At 32.5% G+C, this 22,489-nt stretch overlaps 2 protein-coding genes across 3 annotated transcripts in view; one reads left to right on the top strand and one right to left on the bottom strand.

Annotated features, from left to right (window-relative positions):
* The first annotated feature begins 133 nt into the window (after positions 1-133).
* Positions 134-5,064, top strand: si:ch211-201h21.5 (uncharacterized protein LOC555526 homolog). 2 transcript variants are annotated; one of them, XM_068725370.1, is made up of 7 exons: positions 134-220; positions 2,283-2,420; positions 2,527-2,713; positions 2,803-2,985; positions 3,666-3,777; positions 3,888-4,024; positions 4,105-5,064. In XM_068725370.1, exons 3-7 carry the CDS (start codon positions 2,531-2,533, stop codon positions 4,465-4,467), a joined length of 978 nt encoding a protein of 325 aa, XP_068581471.1. In that variant the 5' UTR covers positions 134-220; positions 2,283-2,420; positions 2,527-2,530; the 3' UTR covers positions 4,468-5,064. The 2 variants fall into 2 exon arrangements, with proteins under 2 accessions (XP_068581471.1, XP_068581470.1); XM_068725369.1 differs by having other exon boundaries at positions 2,524-2,713.
* A 13,371-nt stretch (positions 5,065-18,435) lies between these two features.
* Positions 18,436-22,489, bottom strand: part of tmem131 (transmembrane protein 131) — a 30,169-nt gene continuing 26,115 nt past the window's right edge. The window contains exons 37-41 of the mRNA XM_068725304.1: positions 20,739-20,854; positions 20,581-20,653; positions 19,850-19,953; positions 19,562-19,713; positions 18,436-19,398 (exon numbers count right to left, since the gene is read on the bottom strand). Coding sequence (XP_068581405.1) covers positions 19,096-19,398; positions 19,562-19,713; positions 19,850-19,953; positions 20,581-20,653; positions 20,739-20,854 — 748 coding nt within the window. The 3' untranslated portion in view covers positions 18,436-19,095. The remainder of the gene's footprint in view (positions 19,399-19,561; positions 19,714-19,849; positions 19,954-20,580; positions 20,654-20,738; positions 20,855-22,489) is intronic.

Here is a 22,489-nt window from a genome sequence, read left to right as displayed (position 1 = left end):
TCATATCGACATGAAAACACGAAAGTTAACGACGAGGTTGGGTCCAAACGTTACGTCTCTTCTTACAGATTGTATCTTATGCTGTTGTGTGATATGTACTTTAAACGTCACGTGACTGTATTTTAAGGTGTGTCAGTGACGCATGGATCGACCCGACGGTTCAAGCGGTTTTAACCAATCAGAGAGCGGCGGCGGCGGCTCTTGGAACTTCAGACCGAAGGTGAGTCTGTTCTGTCTTCTTTAGAGCTTTAAGAGATCACGTTTAGGACGTCAGAGGAGACCAGAACCACCGTGGAACCCGTCCGGTCTAGTTCTGACAGTTCACATCCGGTCCCTCGTGGAACGGGTTCCTCCTCAGTCCACATGACGGTCTGCCAGTAAGACTGAGGCAGACCAGAACCAGAAGTTTGTTTGTTTGAGACCCTGTTTGAGAGGACCGACTAGTTAGTTCTAGTAGATTATACTAGTTTATAGATTGTACTGGTTTATAGATTATAGTAGTTTCAGACCCACTTTAGTTGTTCTGTACAGTTGTGTCTAACTTCTATTAATAGCTCATAGTTACTATAAATAGTAATCTCTGAAATCACTTCTTGAAACACATTTTTACAGACTGGCTTTTATGTGATGCTTTTTTGTTTGATTTTTATTTGTTGATTTTACAAATTTATTTAATTTGTTTTATTTATTCCGGTATTTTTTCGACTGTCTCACTGATCTTTCTTTATTAATATTATTTCTTTGCTTTTGCTTCTTTGTCTGTCAGAGCACTTTGTAAACTCTGTTTTTAAATATATATAAATAAAGTTATTATTATTGTTATTGCATGAAACACATTTTTCTCATTGTGTATCGTTAGTTTTTATCAATATTTTTTCTTCCTGCTCAGAGATATTATTTATCTCCATAATCTTTGTGTATTTTTTTTTTATTGTGCAAATAAACTAAAAACTGATTTATTATTTGTGTCCTTGTGAGACACTGGACGACAGTAACAACCACTGTTCACAGTGTTCATAGTGTTCATAATGTTCAGTGTTCATAATGTTCATAATGTTTACAGTGTTCACAGTGTTCACAGTGTTCATAATGTTCACAGTGTTCACAATGTTTACAGTGTTCATAGTGTTCATAGTGTTCATAGTGTTCAGTGTTCATAATGTTCACAGTGTTCACAGTGTTTACACTGTTTACACTGTTCACAGTGTTCATAGTGTTCATAGTGTTCATAATGTTCAGTGTTCACAATGTTCACAGTGTTCATAGTGTTCACAGTGTTCACAGTGTTCACAATGTTCACAGTGTTCACAGTGTTCACAATGTTCATAATGTTCACAATGTTCACAGTGTTCACAATGTTCACAGTGTTTACAGTGTTCAATGTTCATAATGTTCACAGTGTTCAGTGTTCATAATGTTCACAGTGTTCATAATGTTCACAGTGTTCAGTGTTCATAATGTTCACAGTGTTCAGTGTTCACAGTATTCAGTGTTCACAATGTTCATAATGTTCATAATGTTCACAGTGTACAGTGTTCACAGTGTTCATAATGTTCACAATGTTCACAGTGTTCACAGTATTCACAGTGTTCATAATGTTCACAGTGTTCAATGTTCACAGTGTTCACAGTGTTCATAATGTTCACAGTGTTCAATGTTCACAGTGTTCACAATGTTCATAATGTTCACAGTGTTCATAATGTTCACAGTGTTCAATGTTCACAGTGTTCATAATGTTCAGTGTTCATAATGTTCATAGTGTTCACAATGTTCACAGTGTTCATAATGTTCAGTGTTCATAATGTTCATAGTGTTCACAATGTTAACAGTGTTCATAATGTTCAGTGTTCATAGTGTTCATAGTGTTCACAGTGTTCACAGTGTTCACAGTGTTCACAGTGTTCATAATGTTCACAGTGTTCAATGTTCATAATGTTCACAGTGTTCATAATGTTCACAGTGTTCAATGTTCACAGTGTTCACAATGTTCATAATGTTCAGTGTTCATAATGTTCACAGTGTTCACAATGTTCATAATGTTCACAGTGTTCAATGTTCACAGTGTTCAATGTTCACAGTTTTCACAATGTTCATAATGTTCATAATGTTCATAATGTTCAGTGTTGATAATGTTCATAGTGTTCATAGTGTTCACAGTGTTCATAGTGTTGTTTTTAGCTGGACATCCATGTGGCCAAAACAAAATGATTCATATTCTGCACAAACACTTGACTTTCACTTGGTTCAACATGAAAACTAAAAACACTCTTCTTCTTCTTCAGAAACAGAGTCAGCAGATTCTACAAACCATCGTACCAAACTGTTCCTGAGACCCTCTAAACCGTAACTCTCCTAATAAACTGTTATTGAGTCAGTGAGAGAAACTCATCTGTTAACACAAAGGACGAGGAGTTGAACAGGTAGTTATTAATGTGTAGGATTTTAAGAGTTATTCTATTGTGGTTCCTGCAGCTTACTGCAGCTTTGAACCACTTATTCATTTGTAAATTATAACTGTTCCAGCAGAACGATGGCGAAGAGGCCGGTGATCATCGACACAGACTGCGGCATAGATGACGCTCAGGCCATCATGATGGCGCTGGCGGCACCGGACATCCAGGTGTTGGCCGTCACCTGTGTGTTCGGGAACACGTCCGTGGAGAACGTCTGTCAGAACGTTCTGAAGGTTCTCTCCATCTGTGAGCGACAAGAGGTCCGTCTGTAACCTGTAGCCCTTCATCAAAGTAGAGAGAACTAGAACATGTCTAGTTATCTGACAACTGCAAAACGTTCCTCCTGCAGATCCCCGTGTTCCGGGGTGGTGATGGTCCTCTAGTCGGAGCCAGTAAACCAGTCAGTGACCACTTTGGAACGGACGGACTCGGGGACGTGCATGAAAACCGGGACCCGCAGTGGGAGGAGAAAATCCAGAAGGAGCATGCAGTGAATGCAATGATTAGGCTGGTGACTGAAAACCAGAAGCAGGTGAGAAAACCTCTGTGTGTGTGTGTATGTTTGTTTGTTTTTCTATCCTGGTGGGGTCCATGACATATCACCCACGCTATGGGGACCAATATTTACCGTGGGGACCGAGTCCTGGTCCTTACATGCACAAGCATTGCAGTCAATAGAAAACAGTCTGCTGATGTGACTGGTGCAGTTTTCAATTTTCTTGTGCGCCCCCAGTGGTCATTGATGGTATTGTGATGTGGGACCTTCCACTTGTGGGGTAAATTCCCTGAGTGTGTGTGTGTGTGTGTGTGTGTGTGTGTGTGTGTGTGTGTGTGTGTGTGTGTGTGTGTGTGTGTGTGTGTGTGTGTGTGTGTGTGTGTGAGAAGAGTTGTGTATCTCTATCTCAATCCATGTGTGTGTATATTTGTGAATAGGTAGACAAACCTGTAAATCAGTTACAATCTCTCAACTGGTCTTTACTCGTGACTTTTAACACACTTGTGATCTGTGTGAGGAGATTATGACTGAACCGCTCTGTCCACACTGAGCCTCAGTCTCTACACAGCTCACACACCACCAGTCAGTGTTAGCATCCAGTGTTTGAAGCCTGATATCACTGGGCACAGATTGATGTTGGCACACACGGATAGAGAAACAGCGACACAAGCCTCCACACACACTTGCTAATAGTTTGTGTCGTGCCCCCCCCACAGGTCTCCCTGGTGGCTCTCGGACCGCTCACTAATCTGGCTCTGGCCGTCAGACTGGATCCATGTTTTCCCCAAAAGCTCAAAGATCTGTACATCATGGGTGGGAACATGGAAGGTAAGGCCGATGACTGACCTCCAGAAGGAACTCCTGTCAGTAGCTTCTGCTCCATTCGATTGAAATGGAAACATGCAGGTTTGTATAACTTGTTCTTTTGTCATTGGTAGGGAAAGGAAACGTGACACTATGTGCAGAGTTTAACTTTGCAATGGATGCAGAGGCGGCCTATATAGTCCTTGAAGACTTCCTCTGCCCTACGTATGTGGCCTCATGGGAGTACGCGTGCAGGAATGCGCTGACGTGGGTAAGACGCTCACTGGGGGAAGAACTCCGTAAACCTGCATGACTGTCGCACTTCAAACTGACGCGTTGATTCTCGTACAGGAGTTCTTCGAGGAGTTGATTAATCAGGATGCGCCCGCTGCAGGCTTCATGAAGACCATCACGTCCAAATGCCGGGCCTACTCCAAAGAGGCCATGCTGAACAAGAGAGACGTGTACTTCGGACCTCGCTTCGTCTCGTACGACGCGTACGCGATGGCCGCCTGCATCGACGGCGGCGTGGTGACGGAGAGGATCGAGTGTCCCGTCCGCGTGGAGCTGCAGGGCTCCATCTCTCGGGGCATGATGGTTCTGGATCGCACCAACGAGCTGAAGAAGAACCACAGCGTGTTTGTTCTGACCAAGTGTGACGTGGACAAGTTCAGTCAGCTGCTCATGGAGTCCCTGAGACAACCCAAGAAGTAACCACCCATGAGACTGTGAGGAGGGACTCTTTAACCAAACTGATTATATGCTATGACTTTATATTAAATCATATACTATGACTTTATATTAAATCATATGCTATGACTTTATATTAAATCATATACTATGACTTTATATTAAATCATATGCTATGACTTTATATTAAATCATATACTATGACTTTATATTAAATCATATGCTATGACTTTATATTAAATCATATACTATGACTTTATATTAAATCGTATACTATGACTTTATATTAAATCGTATACTATGACTTTATATTAAATCGTATACTATGACTTTATATTAAATCGTATACAATGACTTTATATTAAATCATATACTATGACTTTATATTAAATCATATACAATGACTTTATATGAGCCGCTGAGCAGACTGCAAAGAAACGTATGAAGAGCTGGAGTCAAACCTGAATCCTTAATATTTACATTCATAGGTTAGAGTAGCGTCACTTTCCCAAATCATTCACATGAAACCAAGTTAATTTATTCACTGGTATCATTGTTCATTTGTTAATCAATTTATTCTTTCATTTGATTTTATTATAAATAAACCACATTAATCACCAAGTCGTCATATTCATTCAAAGTGGGAACTAAAGATCAAAGAACTCAGAACTTCTGAGATATCAAGACTGATTCATTGATTATCAATCTGTTGAATTAATTTATACTTTATACTACATACTATACTATGACTTTATACAACATACTATACAATGACTTTATACTACATGCTATACTATGACTATATTAAATACTATACTATGACTTGATACTACACACTATTCTATGACTTTATAATACATACTATACTATGAATTTTTTTCGACATGCTATACTATGACTTTTTTCGACATACTATACTATGACTTTTTTCGACATACTATTCTATGACTTTTTTCGACATGCTATACTATGACTTTATGACGTACTATAATATGACTTTTTATGACATACTATAATATGACTTTTATCAACATGCTATACTATGACTTTTTTCGACATACTATACTATGACTTTTTTTGACATACTGTACTATGACTTTTTTTGACATACAATACTATGACTTTTTTCAACATGCTATACTATGACTTTTTTCGACATACTATACTATGACTTTTTTCGACATGCTATACTATAACTTTTTTCGACATGCTATACTATGACTTTTTTCGACATACTATACTATGACTTTTTTCGACATACTATACTATGACTTTTTTCGACATGCTATACTATGACTTTTTTCAACATACTATACGATGACTTTTTTTACTTGCTATACTATGACTGTTTTTCGACATACTGTACTATGACTTTTTTCGACATGCTATACTATGACTTTTTTCAACATACTGTACTATGACTTTTTTCGACATACTATACTATGACTTTTTTCGACGTGCTATACTATGACTTTTTTCGACGTGCTATACTATGACTATACTGACAGTCATAGTATAGTATGTCGAAAAACAGTCATAGTATAGCATGTCATAAAAAGTCATAGTATAGTAAGTCATAAAAAGTCATAGTATAGTAAGTCATAAAAAGTCATAGTATAGTATGTCATAAAAAGTCATAGTATAGTATGTCATAAAAAGTCATCGTATAGTATGTTGAAAAAAGTCATAGTATAGTATTTCGAAAAAGTCATAGTATAGTATATCATAAAAAGTCATAGTATAGTATATCATAAAAAGTCATAGTATAGTATGTCATAAAAAGTCATAGTATAGTATTTCGAAAAAATTCATAGTATAGTATGTCATAAAAAGTCATAGTATAGCATGTTGAAAAAAGTCATAGTATAGCTTGTCATAAAAAGTCATAGTATAGCATGTCATAAAAAGTCATAGTATAGCATGTCATAAAAAGTCATAGTATAGTATGTTGAAAAAAGTCATAGTATAGCATGTCATAAAAAGTCATAGTATAGCATGTCATAAAAAGTCATAGTATAGCATGTCATAAAAAGTCATAGTATAGCTTGTTGAAAAAAGTCATAGTACAGCATGTCATAAAAAGTCATAGTATAGCATGTCAAAAAAAGTCATAGTATAGCATGTTGAAAAAAGTCATAGTATAGTATGTTGAACAAAGTCATAGTATAGCATGTTGAAAAAAGTCATAGTATAGCATGTCATAAAAAGTCATAGTATAGTATGTTGAAAAAAGTCATTGTATAGCATGTTGAAAAAAGTCATAGTATAGCATGTCATAAAAAGTCATAGTATAGCATGTCATAAAAAGTCATAGTATAGCATGTTGAAAAAAGTCATAGTATAGTATGTTGAAAAAAGTCATAGTATAGCATGTTGAAAAAAGTCATAGTATAGCATGTCATAAAAAGTCATAGTATAGCATGTTGAAAAAAGTCATAGTATAGTATGTTGAAAAAAGTCATAGTATAGCATGTTGAAAAAAGTCATAGTATAGTATGTTGAAAAAAGTCATAGTATAGCATGTCATAAAGTCATAGTATAGCATGTCATAAAAAGTCATAGTATAGCATGTTGAAAAAAGTCATAGTATAGCATGTTGAAAAAGTCATAGTATAGTATGTCATAAAAAGTAATAGTATAGTATGTCGAAAAAAGTCATAGTATAGTATGTCATAAAAAGTCATCGTATAGTATGTTGAAAAAAGTCATAGTATAGCATGTCATAAAAAGTCATAGTACAGCATGTCATAAAAAGTCATAGTATAGCATGTCAAAAAAAGTCATAGTATAGCATGTTGAAAAAAGTCATAGTATAGTATGTTGAACAAAGTCATAGTATAGCATGTTGAAAAAAGTCATAGTATAGCATGTCATAAAAAGTCATAGTATAGTATGTTGAAAAAAGTCATTGTATAGCATGTTGAAAAAAGTCATAGTATAGCATGTCATAAAAAGTCATAGTATAGCATGTTGAAAAAAGTCATAGTATAGTATGTTGAAAAAAGTCATAGTATAGCATGTTGAAAAAAGTCATAGTATAGCATGTCATAAAAAGTCATAGTATAGCATGTTGAAAAAAGTCATAGTATAGTATGTTGAAAAAAGTCATAGTATAGCATGTTGAAAAAAGTCATAGTATAGTATGTTGAAAAAAGTCATAGTATAGCATGTCATAAAGTCATAGTATAGCATGTCATAAAAAGTCATAGTATAGCATGTTGAAAAAAGTCATAGTATAGCATGTTGAAAAAGTCATAGTATAGTATGTCATAAAAAGTAATAGTATAGTATGTCGAAAAAAGTCATAGTATAGTATGTCATAAAAAGTCATCGTATAGTATGTTGAAAAAAGTCATAGTATAGCATGTCATAAAAAGTCATAGTATAGTATGTCATAAAAAGTCATAGTATAGTATGTTGAAAAAGTCATCGTATAGTATGTCATAAAAAGTCATAGTATAGTATGTTGAAAAAAGTCATAGTATAGTATGTCATAAAAAGTCATCGTATAGTATGTCATAAAAAGTCATCGTATAGTATGTCATAAAAAGTCATAGTATAGTATGTCATAAAAAGTCATAGTATAGTATGTCATAAAAAGTCATAGTATAGCATGTCATAAAAAGTCATAGTATAGTATGTCATAAAAAGTCATAGTATAGCATGTTGAAAAAAGTCATCGTATAGCATGTTGAAAAAAGTCATAGTATAGTATGTTGAACAAAGTCATAGTATAGCATGTTGAAAAAAGTCATAGTATAGCATGTCATAAAAAGTCATAGTATAGCATGTCATAAAAAGTCATCGTATAGTATGTAATAAAAAGTCATAGTATACTATGTAGTATAAAGTCATAGTATAGCATGTCATAAAAAGTCATAGTATAGCATGTCATAAAAAGTCATCGTATAGTATGTCATAAAAAGTCATAGTATAGTATGTTGAAAAAGTCATCGTATAGTATGTCATAAAAAGTCATAGTATAGTATGTTGAAAAAAGTCATAGTATAGTATGTCGAAAAAAGTCATATTACAGCATGTCATAAAAAGTCATAGTATAGCATGTCAAAAAAAGTCATAGTATAGCATGTTGAAAAAAGTCATAGTATAGTATGTTGAACAAAGTCATAGTATAGCATGTTGAAAAAAGTCATAGTATAGCATGTCATAAAAAGTCATAGTATAGTATGTTGAAAAAAGTCATTGTATAGCATGTTGAAAAAAGTCATAGTATAGCATGTCATAAAAAGTCATAGTATAGCGTGTCATAAAAAGTCATAGTATAGCATGTTGAAAAAAGTCATAGTATAGTATGTTGAAAAAAGTCATAGTATAGCATGTTGAAAAAAGTCATAGTATAGCATGTCATAAAAAGTCATAGTATAGCATGTTGAAAAAAGTCATAGTATAGTATGTTGAAAAAAGTCATAGTATAGAATGTTGAAAAAAGTCATAGTATAGTATGTTGAAAAAAGTCATAGTATAGCATGTCATAAAGTCATAGTATAGCATGTCATAAAAAGTCATAGTATAGCATGTTGAAAAAAGTCATAGTATAGCATGTTGAAAAAGTCATAGTATAGTATGTCATAAAAAGTAATAGTATAGTATGTCGAAAAAAGTCATAGTATAGTATGTCATAAAAAGTCATCGTATAGTATGTTGAAAAAAGTCATAGTATAGCATGTCATAAAAAGTCATAGTATAGTATGTCATAAAAAGTCATAGTATAGTATGTCATAAAAAGTCATAGTATAGTATGTTGAAAAAAGTCATAGTATAGTATGTTGATAAAAGTCATCGTATAGTATGTCATAAAAAGTCATAGTATAGTATGTCATAAAAAGTCATAGTATAGTATGTTGAAAAAAGTCATCGTATAGTATGTCATAAAAAGTCATCGTATAGTATGTCATAAAAAGTCATAGTATAGTATGTCATAAAAAGTCATAGTATAGTATGTCATAAAAAGTCATAGTATAGCATGTCATAAAAAGTCATAGTATAGTATGTCATAAAAAGTCATAGTATAGCATGTTGAAAAAAGTCATAGTATAGTATGTCATAAAAAGTCATAGTATAGCATGTCATAAAAAGTCATAGTATAGTATGTCATAAAAAGTCATAGTATAGCATGTTGAAAAGTCATCGTATAGCATGTTGAAAAAAGTCATAGTATAGTATGTTGAACAAAGTCATAGTATAGCATGTTGAAAAAAGTCATAGTATAGCATGTCATAAAAAGTCATAGTATAGCATGTCATAAAAAGTCATCGTATAGTATGTCATAAAAAGTCATAGTATACTATGTAGTATAAAGTCATAGTATAGCATGTCATAAAAAGTCATAGTATAGTATGTCATAAAAAGTCATAGTATAGTATGTTGAAAAAAGTCATCGTATAGTATGTCATAAAAAGTCATAGTATAGTATGTTGAAAAAAGTCATAGTATAGTATGTCGAAAAAAGTCATATTATAGCATGTCATAAAAAGTCATAGTATAGTATGTTGAAAAAAGTCATAGTATAGTATGTCGAAAAAAGTCATATTATAGCATGTCATAAAAAGTCATAGTATAGTATGTTGAAAAAAGTCATCGTATAGTATGTCATAAAAAGTCATAGTATAGTATGTTGAAAAAAGTCATAGTATAGTATGTCGAAAAAAGTCATATTACAGCATGTCATAAAAAGTCATAGTATAGCATGTCAAAAAAAGTCATAGTATAGCATGTTGAAAAAAGTCATAGTATAGCATGTCAAAAAAAGTCATAGTATAGCATGTTGAAAAAAGTCATAGTATAGTATGTTGAACAAAGTCATAGTATAGCATGTTGAAAAAAGTCATTGTATAGCGTGTCATAAAAAGTCATAGTATAGTATGTTGAACAAAGTCATAGTATAGCATGTTGAAAAAAGTCATATTACAGCATGTCATAAAAAGTCATAGTATAGCGTGTCATAAAAAGTCATAGTATAGCATGTTGAAAAAAGTCATAGTATAGTATGTTGAAAAAAGTCATAGTATAGCATGTTGAAAAAAGTCATAGTATAGCATGTCATAAAAAGTCATAGTATAGCATGTTGAAAAAAGTCATAGTATAGTATGTTGAAAAAAGTCATAGTATAGCATGTTGAAAAAAGTCATAGTATAGTATGTTGAAAAAAGTCATAGTATAGCATGTCATAAAGTCATAGTATAGCATGTCATAAAAAGTCATAGTATAGCATGTTGAAAAAAGTCATAGTATAGCATGTTGAAAAAGTCATAGTATAGTATGTCATAAAAAGTAATAGTATAGTATGTCGAAAAAAGTCATAGTATAGTATGTCATAAAAAGTCATCGTATAGTATGTTGAAAAAAGTCATAGTATAGCATGTCATAAAAAGTCATAGTATAGTATGTCATAAAAAGTCATAGTATAGTATGTCATAAAAAGTCATAGTATAGTATGTTGAAAAACGTCATAGTATAGTATGTCATAAAAAGTCATCGTATAGTATGTCATAAAAAGTCATCGTATAGTATGTCATAAAAAGTCATAGTATAGTATGTCATAAAAAGTCATAGTATAGTATGTTGATAAAAGTCATCGTATAGTATGTCATAAAAAGTCATAGTATAGTATGTCATAAAAAGTCATAGTATAGTATGTTGAAAAAAGTCATCGTATAGTATGTCATAAAAAGTCATCGTATAGTATGTCATAAAAAGTCATAGTATAGCATGTTGAAAAAAGTCATCGTATAGCATGTTGAAAAAAGTCATAGTATAGTATGTCATAAAAAGTCATAGTATAGCATGTCATAAAAAGTCATAGTATAGTATGTCATAAAAAGTCATAGTATAGCATGTTGAAAAAAGTCATCGTATAGCATGTTGAAAAAAGTCATAGTATAGTATGTTGAACAAAGTCATAGTATAGCATGTTGAAAAAAGTCATAGTATAGCATGTCATAAAAAGTCATAGTATAGCATGTCATAAAAAGTCATCGTATAGTATGTCATAAAAAGTCATAGTATACTATGTAGTATAAAGTCATAGTATAGCATGTCATAAAAAGTCATAGTATAGTATGTCATAAAAAGTCATAGTATAGTATGTTGAAAAAAGTCATCGTATAGTATGTCATAAAAAGTCATAGTATAGTATGTTGAAAAAAGTCATAGTATAGTATGTCGAAAAAAGTCATATTATAGCATGTCATAAAAAGTCATAGTATAGTATGTTGAAAAAAGTCATAGTATAGTATGTCGAAAAAAGTCATATTATAGCATGTCATAAAAAGTCATAGTATAGTATGTCGAAAAAAGTCATAGTATAGTATGTCATAAAAAGTCATCGTATAGTATGTTGAAAAAAGTCATCGTATAGTATGTCATAAAAAGTCATAGTATAGTATGTTGAAAAAAGTCATAGTATAGCATGTTGAAAAAAGTCATAGTATAGTATGTCGAAAAAAGTCATAGTATAGCATGTTGGAAAAAGTCATAGTATAGTATGTTGGAAAAAGTCATAGTATAGTATGTCGAAAAAAGTCATAGTATAGCATGTTGAAAAAAGTCATAGTATAGTATGTTGAAAAAAGTCATAGTATAGTATGTCATAAAAAGTCATCGTATAGTATGTTGAAAAAAGTCATCGTATAGTATGTCATAAAAAGTCATAGTATAGTATGTTGAAAAAAGTCATAGTATAGTATGTCATAAAAAGTCATCGTATAGTATGTTGAAAAAAGTCATCGTATAGTATGTCATAAAAAGTCATAGTATAGTATGTTGAAAAAAGTCATAGTATAGCATGTCATAAAAAGTCATAGTATAGTATGTTGAAAAAAGTCATCGTATAGTATGTTATAAAAAGTCATAGTATAGCATGTCATCAAAAGTCATCGTATAGTATGTCATAAACAGTCATAGTATAGCATGTTGAAAAAAGTCATAGTATAGTATGTCATAAAAAGTCATAGTATATCATGTTGAAAAAAGTCATAGTATAGTATGTCATAAAAAGTCATAGTATAGCATGTCATAAAAAGTCATAGTATAGTATGTTGGAAAAAGTCATAGTATAGTATGTCGAAAAAAGTCATATTATAGCATGTCATAAAAAGTCATAGTATAGTATGTTGAAAAAAGTCATAGTATAGTATGTCATAAAAAGTCATCGTATAGTATGTTGAAAAAAGTCATCGTATAGTATGTCATAAAAAGTCATAGTATAGTATGTTGAAAAAAGTCATAGTATAGTATGTCATAAAAAGTCATCGTATAGTATGTTGAAAAAAGTCATCGTATAGTATGTCATAAAAAGTCATAGTATAGTATGTTGAAAAAAGTCATAGTATAGCATGTCATAAAAAGTCATAGTATAGTATGTTGAAAAAAGTCATCGTATAGTATGTTATAAAAAGTCATAGTATAGCATGTCATCAAAAGTCATCGTATAGTATGTCATAAACAGTCATAGTATAGCATGTTGAAAAAAGTCATAGTATAGTATGTCATAAAAAGTCATAGTATATCATGTTGAAAAAAGTCATAGTATAGTATGTCATAAAAAGTCATAGTATAGCATGTCATAAAAAGTCATAGTATAGTATGTCATAAAAAGTCATAGTATAGTATGTCATAAAAAGTCATAGTATAGTATGTTGAAAAAAGTCATAGTATATTATGTCATAAAAAGTCATAGTATAGCATGTCATAAAAAGTCATAGTATAGCATGTCATAAAAAGTCATAGTATAGTATGTCATAAAAACTCATCGTATAGTATGTCATAAAAAGTCATAGTATAGTATGTTGAAAAAAGTCATAGTATAGCATGTCATAAAAAGTCATAGTATAGTATGTTGAAAAAAGTCATCGTATAGTATGTCATAAAAAGTCATAGTATAGTATGTTGAAAAAAGTCATAGTATAGCATGTCATAAAAAGTCATAGTATAGTATGTTGAAAAAAGTCATAGTATAGCATGTCATAAAAAGTCATAGTATAGTATGTTGAAAAAAGTCATAGTATAGCATGTCATAAAAAGTCATAGTATAGCATGTCATAAAAAGTCATAGTATAGTATGTTGAAAAAAGTCATCGTATAGTATGTCATAAAAAGTCATAGTATAGCATGTCATAAAAAGTCATCGTATAGTATGTTGAAAAAAGTCATCGTATAGTATGTCATAAAAAGTTATAGTATAGTATGTTGAAAAAAGTCATAGTATAGCATGTCATAAAAAGTCATAGTATAGCATGTCATAAAAAGTCATAGTATAGTATGTTGAAAAAAGTCATCGTATAGTATGTTTTAAAAAGTCATAGTATAGCATGTCATCAAAAGTCATAGTATAGCATGTCATCAAAAGTCATCGTATAGTATGTCATAAAAAGTCATAGTATAGCATGTCATCAAAAGTCATCGTATAGTATGTCATAAAAAGTCATAGTATAGTATGTCATAAAAAGTCATAGTATAGCATGTCATAAAAAGTCATAGTATAGTATGTCATAAAAAGTCATAGTATAGTATGTCATAAAAAGTCATAGTATAGCATGTCATAAAAAGTCATAGTATAGTATGTCATAAAAAGTCATAGTATAGCATGTCATAAAAAGTCATAGTATAGTATGTCATAAAAAGTCATAGTATAGTATGTCATAAAAAGTCATAGTATAGCATGTCATAAAAAGTCATAGTATAGTATGTCATAAAAAGTCATAGTATAGTATGTCATAAAAAGTCATAGTATAGTATGTCATAAAAAGTCATAGTATAGTATGTCATAAAAAGTCATAGTATAGTATGTTGAAAAAAGTTATAGTATAGCATGTCATAAAAAGTCATAGTATAGTATGTTGAAAAAAGTCATCGTATAGTATGTCATAAAAAGTCATAGTATAGTATGTCATAAAAAAGTCATCGTATAGTATGTCATAAAAAGTCATAGTATAGCATGTCATAAAAAGTCATAGTATAGTATGTTGAAAAAAGTCATCGTATAGTATGTCATAAAAAGTCATAGTATAGTATGTCATAAAAAAGTCATCGTATAGTATGTCATAAAAAGTCATAGTATAGCATGTCATAAAAAGTCATAGTATAGCATGTCGAAAAAAGTCAACGTATAGTATGTCATAAAAAGTCATAGTATAGCATGTTGAAAAAAGTCATAGTATAGCATGTTGAAAAAAGTCATAGTATAGTATGTCGAAAAAAGTCATCGTATAGTATGTCATAAAAAGTCATAGTATAGTATGTCATAAAAAGTCATAGTATAGTATGTAGAAAAAAGTAATAGTATAGTATGTTGAAAAAAGTCATAGTATAGTATGTTGAAAAAAGTCATAGTATAGCATGTTGAAAAAAGTCATAGTATAGTATGTTGAAAAAAGTCAACGTATAGTATGTCATAAAAAGTCATAGTATAGTATGTCATAAAAAGTCATAGTATAGTATGTAGAAAAAAGTCATAGTATAGTATGTCATAAAAAGTCATAGTATAGTATGTAGAAAAAAGTCATAGTATAGTATGTCATAAAAAGTCATAGTATAGTATGTCGAAAAAAGTCATAGTATAGTATGTCATAAAAAGTCATAGTATAGTATGTCATAAAAAGTCATAGTATAGTATGTTGAAAAAAGTCATAGTATAGCATGTCATAAAAAGTCATAGTATATAGCATGTCATCAAAAGTCATCGTATAGTATGTCATAAAAAGTCATAGTATAGCATGTTGAAAAAAGTCATAGTATAGTATGTCATAAAAAGTCATAGTATAGCATGTCATAAAAAGTCATAGTATAGTATGTCATAAAAAGTCATAGTATAGTATGTCATAAAGTCATAGTATAGTATGTTGAAAAAAGTCATCGTATAGTATGTCATAAAAAGTCATCGTATAGTATGTCATAAAAAGTCATCGTATAGTATGTCATAAAAAGTCATAGTATAGTATGTCGAAAAAAGTCATAGTATAGTATGTCATAAAAAGTCATCGTATAGTATGTCATAAAAAGTCATAGTATAGTATGTTGAAAAAAGTCATCGTATAGTATGTCATAAAAAGTCATAGTATAGTATGTTGAAAAAAGTCATAGTATAGTATGTCATAAAAAGTCATAGTATAGTATGTTGAAAAAAGTCATCGTATAGTATGTCATAAAAAGTCATCGTATAGTATGTTGAAAAAAGTCATAGTATAGTATGTCATAAAAAGTCATAGTATAGTATGTTGAAAAAAGTCATCGTATAGTATGTCATAAAAAGTCATCGTATAGTATGTCATAAAAAGTCATAGTATAGTATGTTGAAAAAAGTCATAGTATAGTATGTCGAAAAAAGTCATATTATAGCATGTCATAAAAAGTCATAGTATAGTATGTAGTATAAAGTCATAGTATAGTATGTTGAAAAAAGTCATCGTATAGTATGTCATAAAAAGTCATAGTATAGTATGTCATAAAAAGTCATAGTATAGTATGTTGAAAAAAGTCATCGTATAGTATGGTATAAAAAGTCATAGTATAGTATGTCATAAAAAGTCATAGTATATAGCATGTCATCAAAAGTCATCGTATAGTATGTCATAAAAAGTCATAGTATAGTATGTCATAAAAAGTCATAGTATAGTATGTCATAAAAAGTCATAGTATAGTATGTTGAAAAAAGTCATAGTATATTATGTCATAAAAAGTCATAGTATAGCATGTCATAAAAAGTCATAGTATAGCATGTCATAAAAAGTCATAGTATAGTATGTCATAAAAACTCATCGTATAGTATGTCATAAAAAGTCATAGTATAGTATGTTGAAAAAAGTCATCGTATAGTATGTCATAAAAAGTCATAGTATAGTATGTTGAAAAAAGTCATAGTATAGCATGTCATAAAAAGTCATAGTATAGTATGTAGTATAAAGTCATAGTATAGTATGTCATAAAAAGTCATAGTATAGTATGTCATAAAAAGTCATAGTATAGCATGTCATAAAAAGTCATAGTATAGTATGTTGAAAAAAGTCATAGTATAGTATGTCGAAAAAAGTCATACTATAGCATGTCATAAAAAGTCATAGTATAGTATGTAGTATAAAGTCATAGTATAGTATGTCATAAAAAGTCATAGTATAGTATGTCATAAAAAGTCATAGTATAGCATGTCATAAAAAGTCATAGTATAGTATGTTGAAAAAAGTCATCGTATAGTATGTCATAAAAAGTCATAGTATAGTATGTCATAAAAAGTCATAGTATAGTATGTTGAAAAAAGTCATTGTATAGTATGTCATAAAAAGTCATAGTATAGTATGTTGAAAAAAGTCATAGTATAGCATGTCATAAAAAGTCATAGTATAGCATGTCATAAAAAGTCATAGTATAGTATGTTGAAAAAAGTCATCGTATAGTATGTCATAAAAAGTCATAGTATAGTATGTTGAAAAAAGTCATAGTATAGTATGTCATAAAAAGTCATAGTATAGTATGTTGAAAAAAGTCATCGTATAGTATGTCATAAAAAGTCATAGTATAGCATGTCATAAAAAGTCATCGTATAGTATGTTATAAAAAGTCATAGTATAGCATGTCATCAAAAGTCATAGTATAGCATGTCATCAAAAGTCATCGTATAGTATGTTGAAAAAAGTCATCGTATAGTATGTCATAAAAAGTCATAGTATAGTATGTTGAAAAAAGTCATAGTATAGTATGTCATAAAAAGTCATAGTATAGTATGTTGAAAAAAGTCATCGTATAGTATGTCATAAAAAGTCATAGTATAGTATGTTGAAAAAAGTCATAGTATAGCATGTCATAAAAAGTCATAGTATAGTATGTTGAAAAAAGTCATAGTATAGTATGTCGAAAAAAGTCATACTATAGCATGTCATAAAAAGTCATAGTATAGTATGTAGTATAAAGTCATAGTATAGTATGTCATAAAAAGTCATAGTATAGTATGTCATAAAAAGTCATAGTATAGCATGTCATAAAAAGTCATAGTATAGTATGTCATAAAAAGTCATAGTATAGCATGTCATAAAAAGTCATAGTATAGTATGTCATAAAAAGTCATAGTATAGTATGTTGAAAAAAGTTATAGTATAGCATGTCATAAAAAGTCATAGTATAGTATGTTGAAAAAAGTCATCGTATAGTATGTCATAAAAAGTCATCGTATAGTATGTCATAAAAAGTCATAGTATAGTATGTTGAAAAAAGTCATAGTATATTATGTCATAAAAAGTCATAGTATAGTATGTCATAAAAAGTCATAGTATAGCATGTCATAAAAAGTCATAGTATAGTATGTCATAAAAAGTCATAGTATAGCATGTCATAAAAAGTCATAGTATAGTATGTCATAAAAAGTCATAGTATAGTATGTTGAAAAAAGTCATAGTATAGTATGTTGAAAAAGTCATAGTATAGTATTTCGAAAAAAGTCAGTATAGTATATCATAAAAAGTCATCGTATAGCAGCAGTACTATCACTTTTTTCAACATACTATACTATGACTTTATACTACATACTATACTATGACTTCATATTTCATGACATACTGTTATAACCCGGTTCAAAGGCTTTAACGTGAGAAGGAGACGAGACGAGTTAAAATTAATAAACACATTTATTTAAAGAACACATGAATGAAACTAAACAACCAAAACAAATGAGCGGCGGTGTCGGCGTGAAGAGGAGGTCCCTGTTCAGGTGAGTCGTTATAGCTCCTCCCACCAGACTCAGGTCTCATCAGCTGACGATCAAAAATCTGAAAGACAGAAAGAGAAACAGGAAACAGACCCCTAGTGGAAGGGAGGCGTCATCACATACTATACTATGACTTAATCATTTTGATGAAACATTGTAATTGAATAACGTGGACACAAATGACCACAATAAACCCAAAGCAGCATCTGTTTGCTATGTTAATGTATCATGTGATAAAAGAACAAACACTTTATGTTGGAATAAAAACATGAAACAAGACGTTCTGCTGAAAACCTTTATTTAAATTTGCTGACGAGTCGAGGCGATGTCGAGTACAAACCTCACACTGAGGAGTCTGCTCGGTGTTTCGTCAGAGGGCTTTGGTGTTTAATGGAAACTAAACGTTCAGGACGCCGTTTTGGGCCGTCGCTGTTCGGAGGAATCACTTCTCAGACGCCAAATAAAAGTGAAAGAATTAAAATCCTTTTGACTTTTGTAAGAAACCGAAATGATGTGAAAACAAGACGCGTGTCTTAAAGAGACGTCTGTTCCAACGTTAATACTGAACATCAGAGACTCTGTGCAGCAGCACCAGCTTCACTTTAAGAGCTAAACGTCCACGCCGGCATTAGCATACCATGCTACCAGCATTAGCATACCATGCTACCAGCATTAGCATACCATGCTACCAGCATTAGCACACCATGCTACCAGCATTTCTTTAATTTAGGGGCACCGGTTAAAACAAAACCAAATAAAAAAGTTAGCACTTGCCCCCCCATGAATAAAAAGCTGCAGAGAACTAGACGGCCGGGTCGGTGACCCTGCAGCACTGAGCCACCGGACCCTCACACTTCAGGTAACATTGCTTTCTGTTGGGGTTCTCTGGTTAGAAGAAGACTTTAGCGTACGGAGCACGGTAAGAGCGCCGGCGGAGCAGTTTAACTGCCGTTGTCGGGGGAGCTGGGCCACGGCTCGGAGCTGCGCCGGCTCAACGTCGGCCTCCACATGTTCCACGGGTTGTAGGTCCGACTCAGCTCGGGCGGAGCGGCGACGGCCGGCGGCGACGACGGCGAAGACGACAGCGTCGGGGAGGAGGGACCGCCGACCAGATCGGACAGCGCCGCCGAGGAGCCGCTCGTCGGAGGGAACGGGTGAAGAGCCGAGTCGGCGCTCGTGGACCAGATGGAGCTGCCGAAGGGAGTCGTGGTGGACCAGAGGTTCCGACCGTTACCCAGGAGAGACTGAAAGACACGAGACGGACGGAGACAGACGTCACCACAGAGTCAGCTGAAGACAACAAAGATAGCGAGGGCTATACAATTATAATAATAGACTTAACACGTATGTATACAACAAAGGCGACCCGGTGGATCAGAGGACCGTTAACAGTGAAGGAGGTCTTACTGCGGTCGGGGCCGTCGGGGAGCTGGAGCTGGAGGGCCACGAGTGAAGAGAGTCGCTGCTCGGCATGATGTCCCACAGAGAGGGGGGGGAGCTGAACTCAGGCCAGCTCTGCTGAGGCTCAGAGGACTTAGGGACGTTCATCCCACTGAAAACTGACACACACACACACACACACACACACACACACACACACACACACACACACACACACACACACACACACCAGTTTGAACAAATCCAAAGCTATCAGGTGTCCCACTAGTTCTTCTTCGTTGGTGCACGGGTTACCTTTGGTCAGGTTGAAGGAGCTGTTGGGTCCAAAAGCAGAGAAGGAGTTTGCAGAATGGAAGTTTGGACTGCTGGCCGAGTCGATGGGGCTCCACAGTCCAGAGCTACACACACACACACACACACACACACACACACACACACACACACACACACACACACACACACACACACACGTTAGAACATCATTTATTCATCTCATACCTGTACATAAACGTTGTATAAATGTAATAAACGTTGTATAAATGTAATAAACGTTGTATAAATGTATAGAAATGTATAGAAACATTGTATAAATGTATAGAAACGTTGTATAAATGTAATAAATATTGTATAAATGTAATAAACGTTGTATAAATGTAATAAACGTTGTATAAATGTATAGAAACGTTGTATAAATGTATAGAAACGTTGTATAAATGTATAGAAACGTTGTATAAATGTAATAAACGTTGTATAAATGTATAGAAACGTTGTATAAATGTATAGAAACGTTGTATAAATGTATAGAAACGTTGTATAAATGTAATAAACGTTGTATAAATGTATAGAAACGTTGTATAAATGTAATAAATATTGTATAAATGTAATAAATATTGTATAAATGTAATAAACGTTGTATAAATGTAATAAACGTTGTATAAATGTAATAAACGTATAAATGTAACAAACGTTGTATAAATGTAATAAACGTTGTATGAATGTATAGAAACGTTGTATAAATACGTTACCTGTCCGAGCTGTCGCTCTCCACTGACGTCATGTGAGCCAGAGCCTTGTCGGGTTTACCTGGACCGGATCCACCTGAACCGGGACAGAAACCACATGAGTGTCCCACCAGAACCAGAACCAGTACTCACTGCGACCAGGTGTCGGGTCTCACGCTCACCTGGACTTTTATCGTAACCGGCGGCGACAGCAGCAAAGGTGGGGGTCCCGTTGGTCCCGGGTAGAGGAGTCGCTGCTGACAGTTTACTTCCTGGAGCTTTCTTCTGGTTCCCCTCACTGTCACAAACAGGACCGGTTAACGACCAAAGGGTACAGTAGTCCTCTAGTTTACTCATGAATACCAGTTAACTTGATTTAACTTGATTTATTCATTTAGGTTTTAGGTTGACTTTATCCTCTTTAAACAGCTGGTTAGTTACAGTGTTATTTACCTGTTACTGTATGACTTTATCCTCTTTAAACAGCTGGTTAGTTACAGTGTTATTTACCTGTTACTGTATGACTTTATCCTCTTTAAACAGCTGGTTAGTTAGTGTTATTTACCTGTTACTGTATGACTTTATACTCTTTAAACAGCTGGTTAGTTACAGTGTTATTTACCTGTTACTGTATGACTTTATCCTCTTTAAACAGCTAGTTAGTTACAGTGTTATTTACCTGTTACTGTATGACTTTATCCTCTTTAAACAGCTAGTTAGTTACAGTGTTATTTACCTGTTACTGTATGACTTTATCCTCTTTAAACAGCTGGTTAGTTAGTGTTATTTACCTGTTACTGTATGACTTTATCCTCTTTAAACAGCTAGTTAGTTACAGTGTTATTTACCTGTTACTGTATGACTTTATCCTCTTTAAACAGCTGGTTAGTTAGTGTTATTTACCTGTTACTGTATGACTTTATACTCTTTAAACAGCTGGTTAGTTACAGTGTTATTTACCTGTTACTGTATGACTTTATCCTCTTTAAACAGCTGGTTAGTTACAGTGTTATTTACCTGTTACTGTATGACTTTATCCTCTTTAAACAGCTGGTTAGTTACAGTGTTATTTACCTGTTACTGTATGACTTTATCCTCTTTAAACAGCTGGTTAGTTAGTGTTATTTACCTGTTACTGTATGACTTTATCCTCTTTAAACAGCTGGTTAGTTACAGTGTTATTTACCTGTTACTGTATGACTTTATCCTCTTTAAACAGCTGGTTAGTTACAGTGTTATTTACCTGTTACTGTATGACTTTATCCTCTTTAAACAGCTGGTTAGTTACAGTGTTATTTACCTGTTACTGTATGACTTTATCCTCTTTAAACAGCTGGTTAGTTACAGTGTTATTTACCTGTTACTGTATGACTTTATCCTCTTTAAACAGCTGGTTAGTTACAGTGTTATTTACCTGTTACTGTATGACTTTATCCTCTTTAAACAGCTGGTTAGTTACAGTGTTATTTACCTGTTACTGTATGACTTTATCCTCTTTAAACAGCTAGTTAGTTACAGTGTTATTTACCTGTTACTGTATGACTTTATCCTCTTTAAACAGCTAGTTAGTTACAGTGTTATTTACCTGTTACTGTATGACTTTATCCTCTTTAAACAGCTAGTTAGTTACAGTGTTATTTACCTGTTACTGTATGACTTTATCCTCTTTAAACAGCTAGTTAGTTACAGTGTTATTTACCTGTTACTGTATGACTTTATCCTCTTTAAACAGCTGGTTAGTTACAGTGTTATTTACCTGTTACTGTATGACTTTATCCTCTTTAAACAGCTGGTTAGTTAGTGTTATTTACCTGTTACTGTATGACTTTATACTCTTTAAACAGCTGGTTAGTTACAGTGTTATTTACCTGTTACTGTATGACTTTATCCTCTTTAAACAGCTGGTTAGTTAGTGTTATTTACCTGTTACTGT

This window comes from Cebidichthys violaceus, unplaced genomic scaffold (genome assembly GCF_023349555.1).
Source record: "Cebidichthys violaceus isolate CVI_PGR_0920_01 unplaced genomic scaffold, fCebVio1.0.p SCAF_35, whole genome shotgun sequence".
NCBI classification, from domain to species: domain Eukaryota; kingdom Metazoa; phylum Chordata; class Actinopteri; order Perciformes; family Stichaeidae; genus Cebidichthys; species Cebidichthys violaceus.
This window is presented reverse-complemented; position numbering and strand designations above follow the sequence as displayed.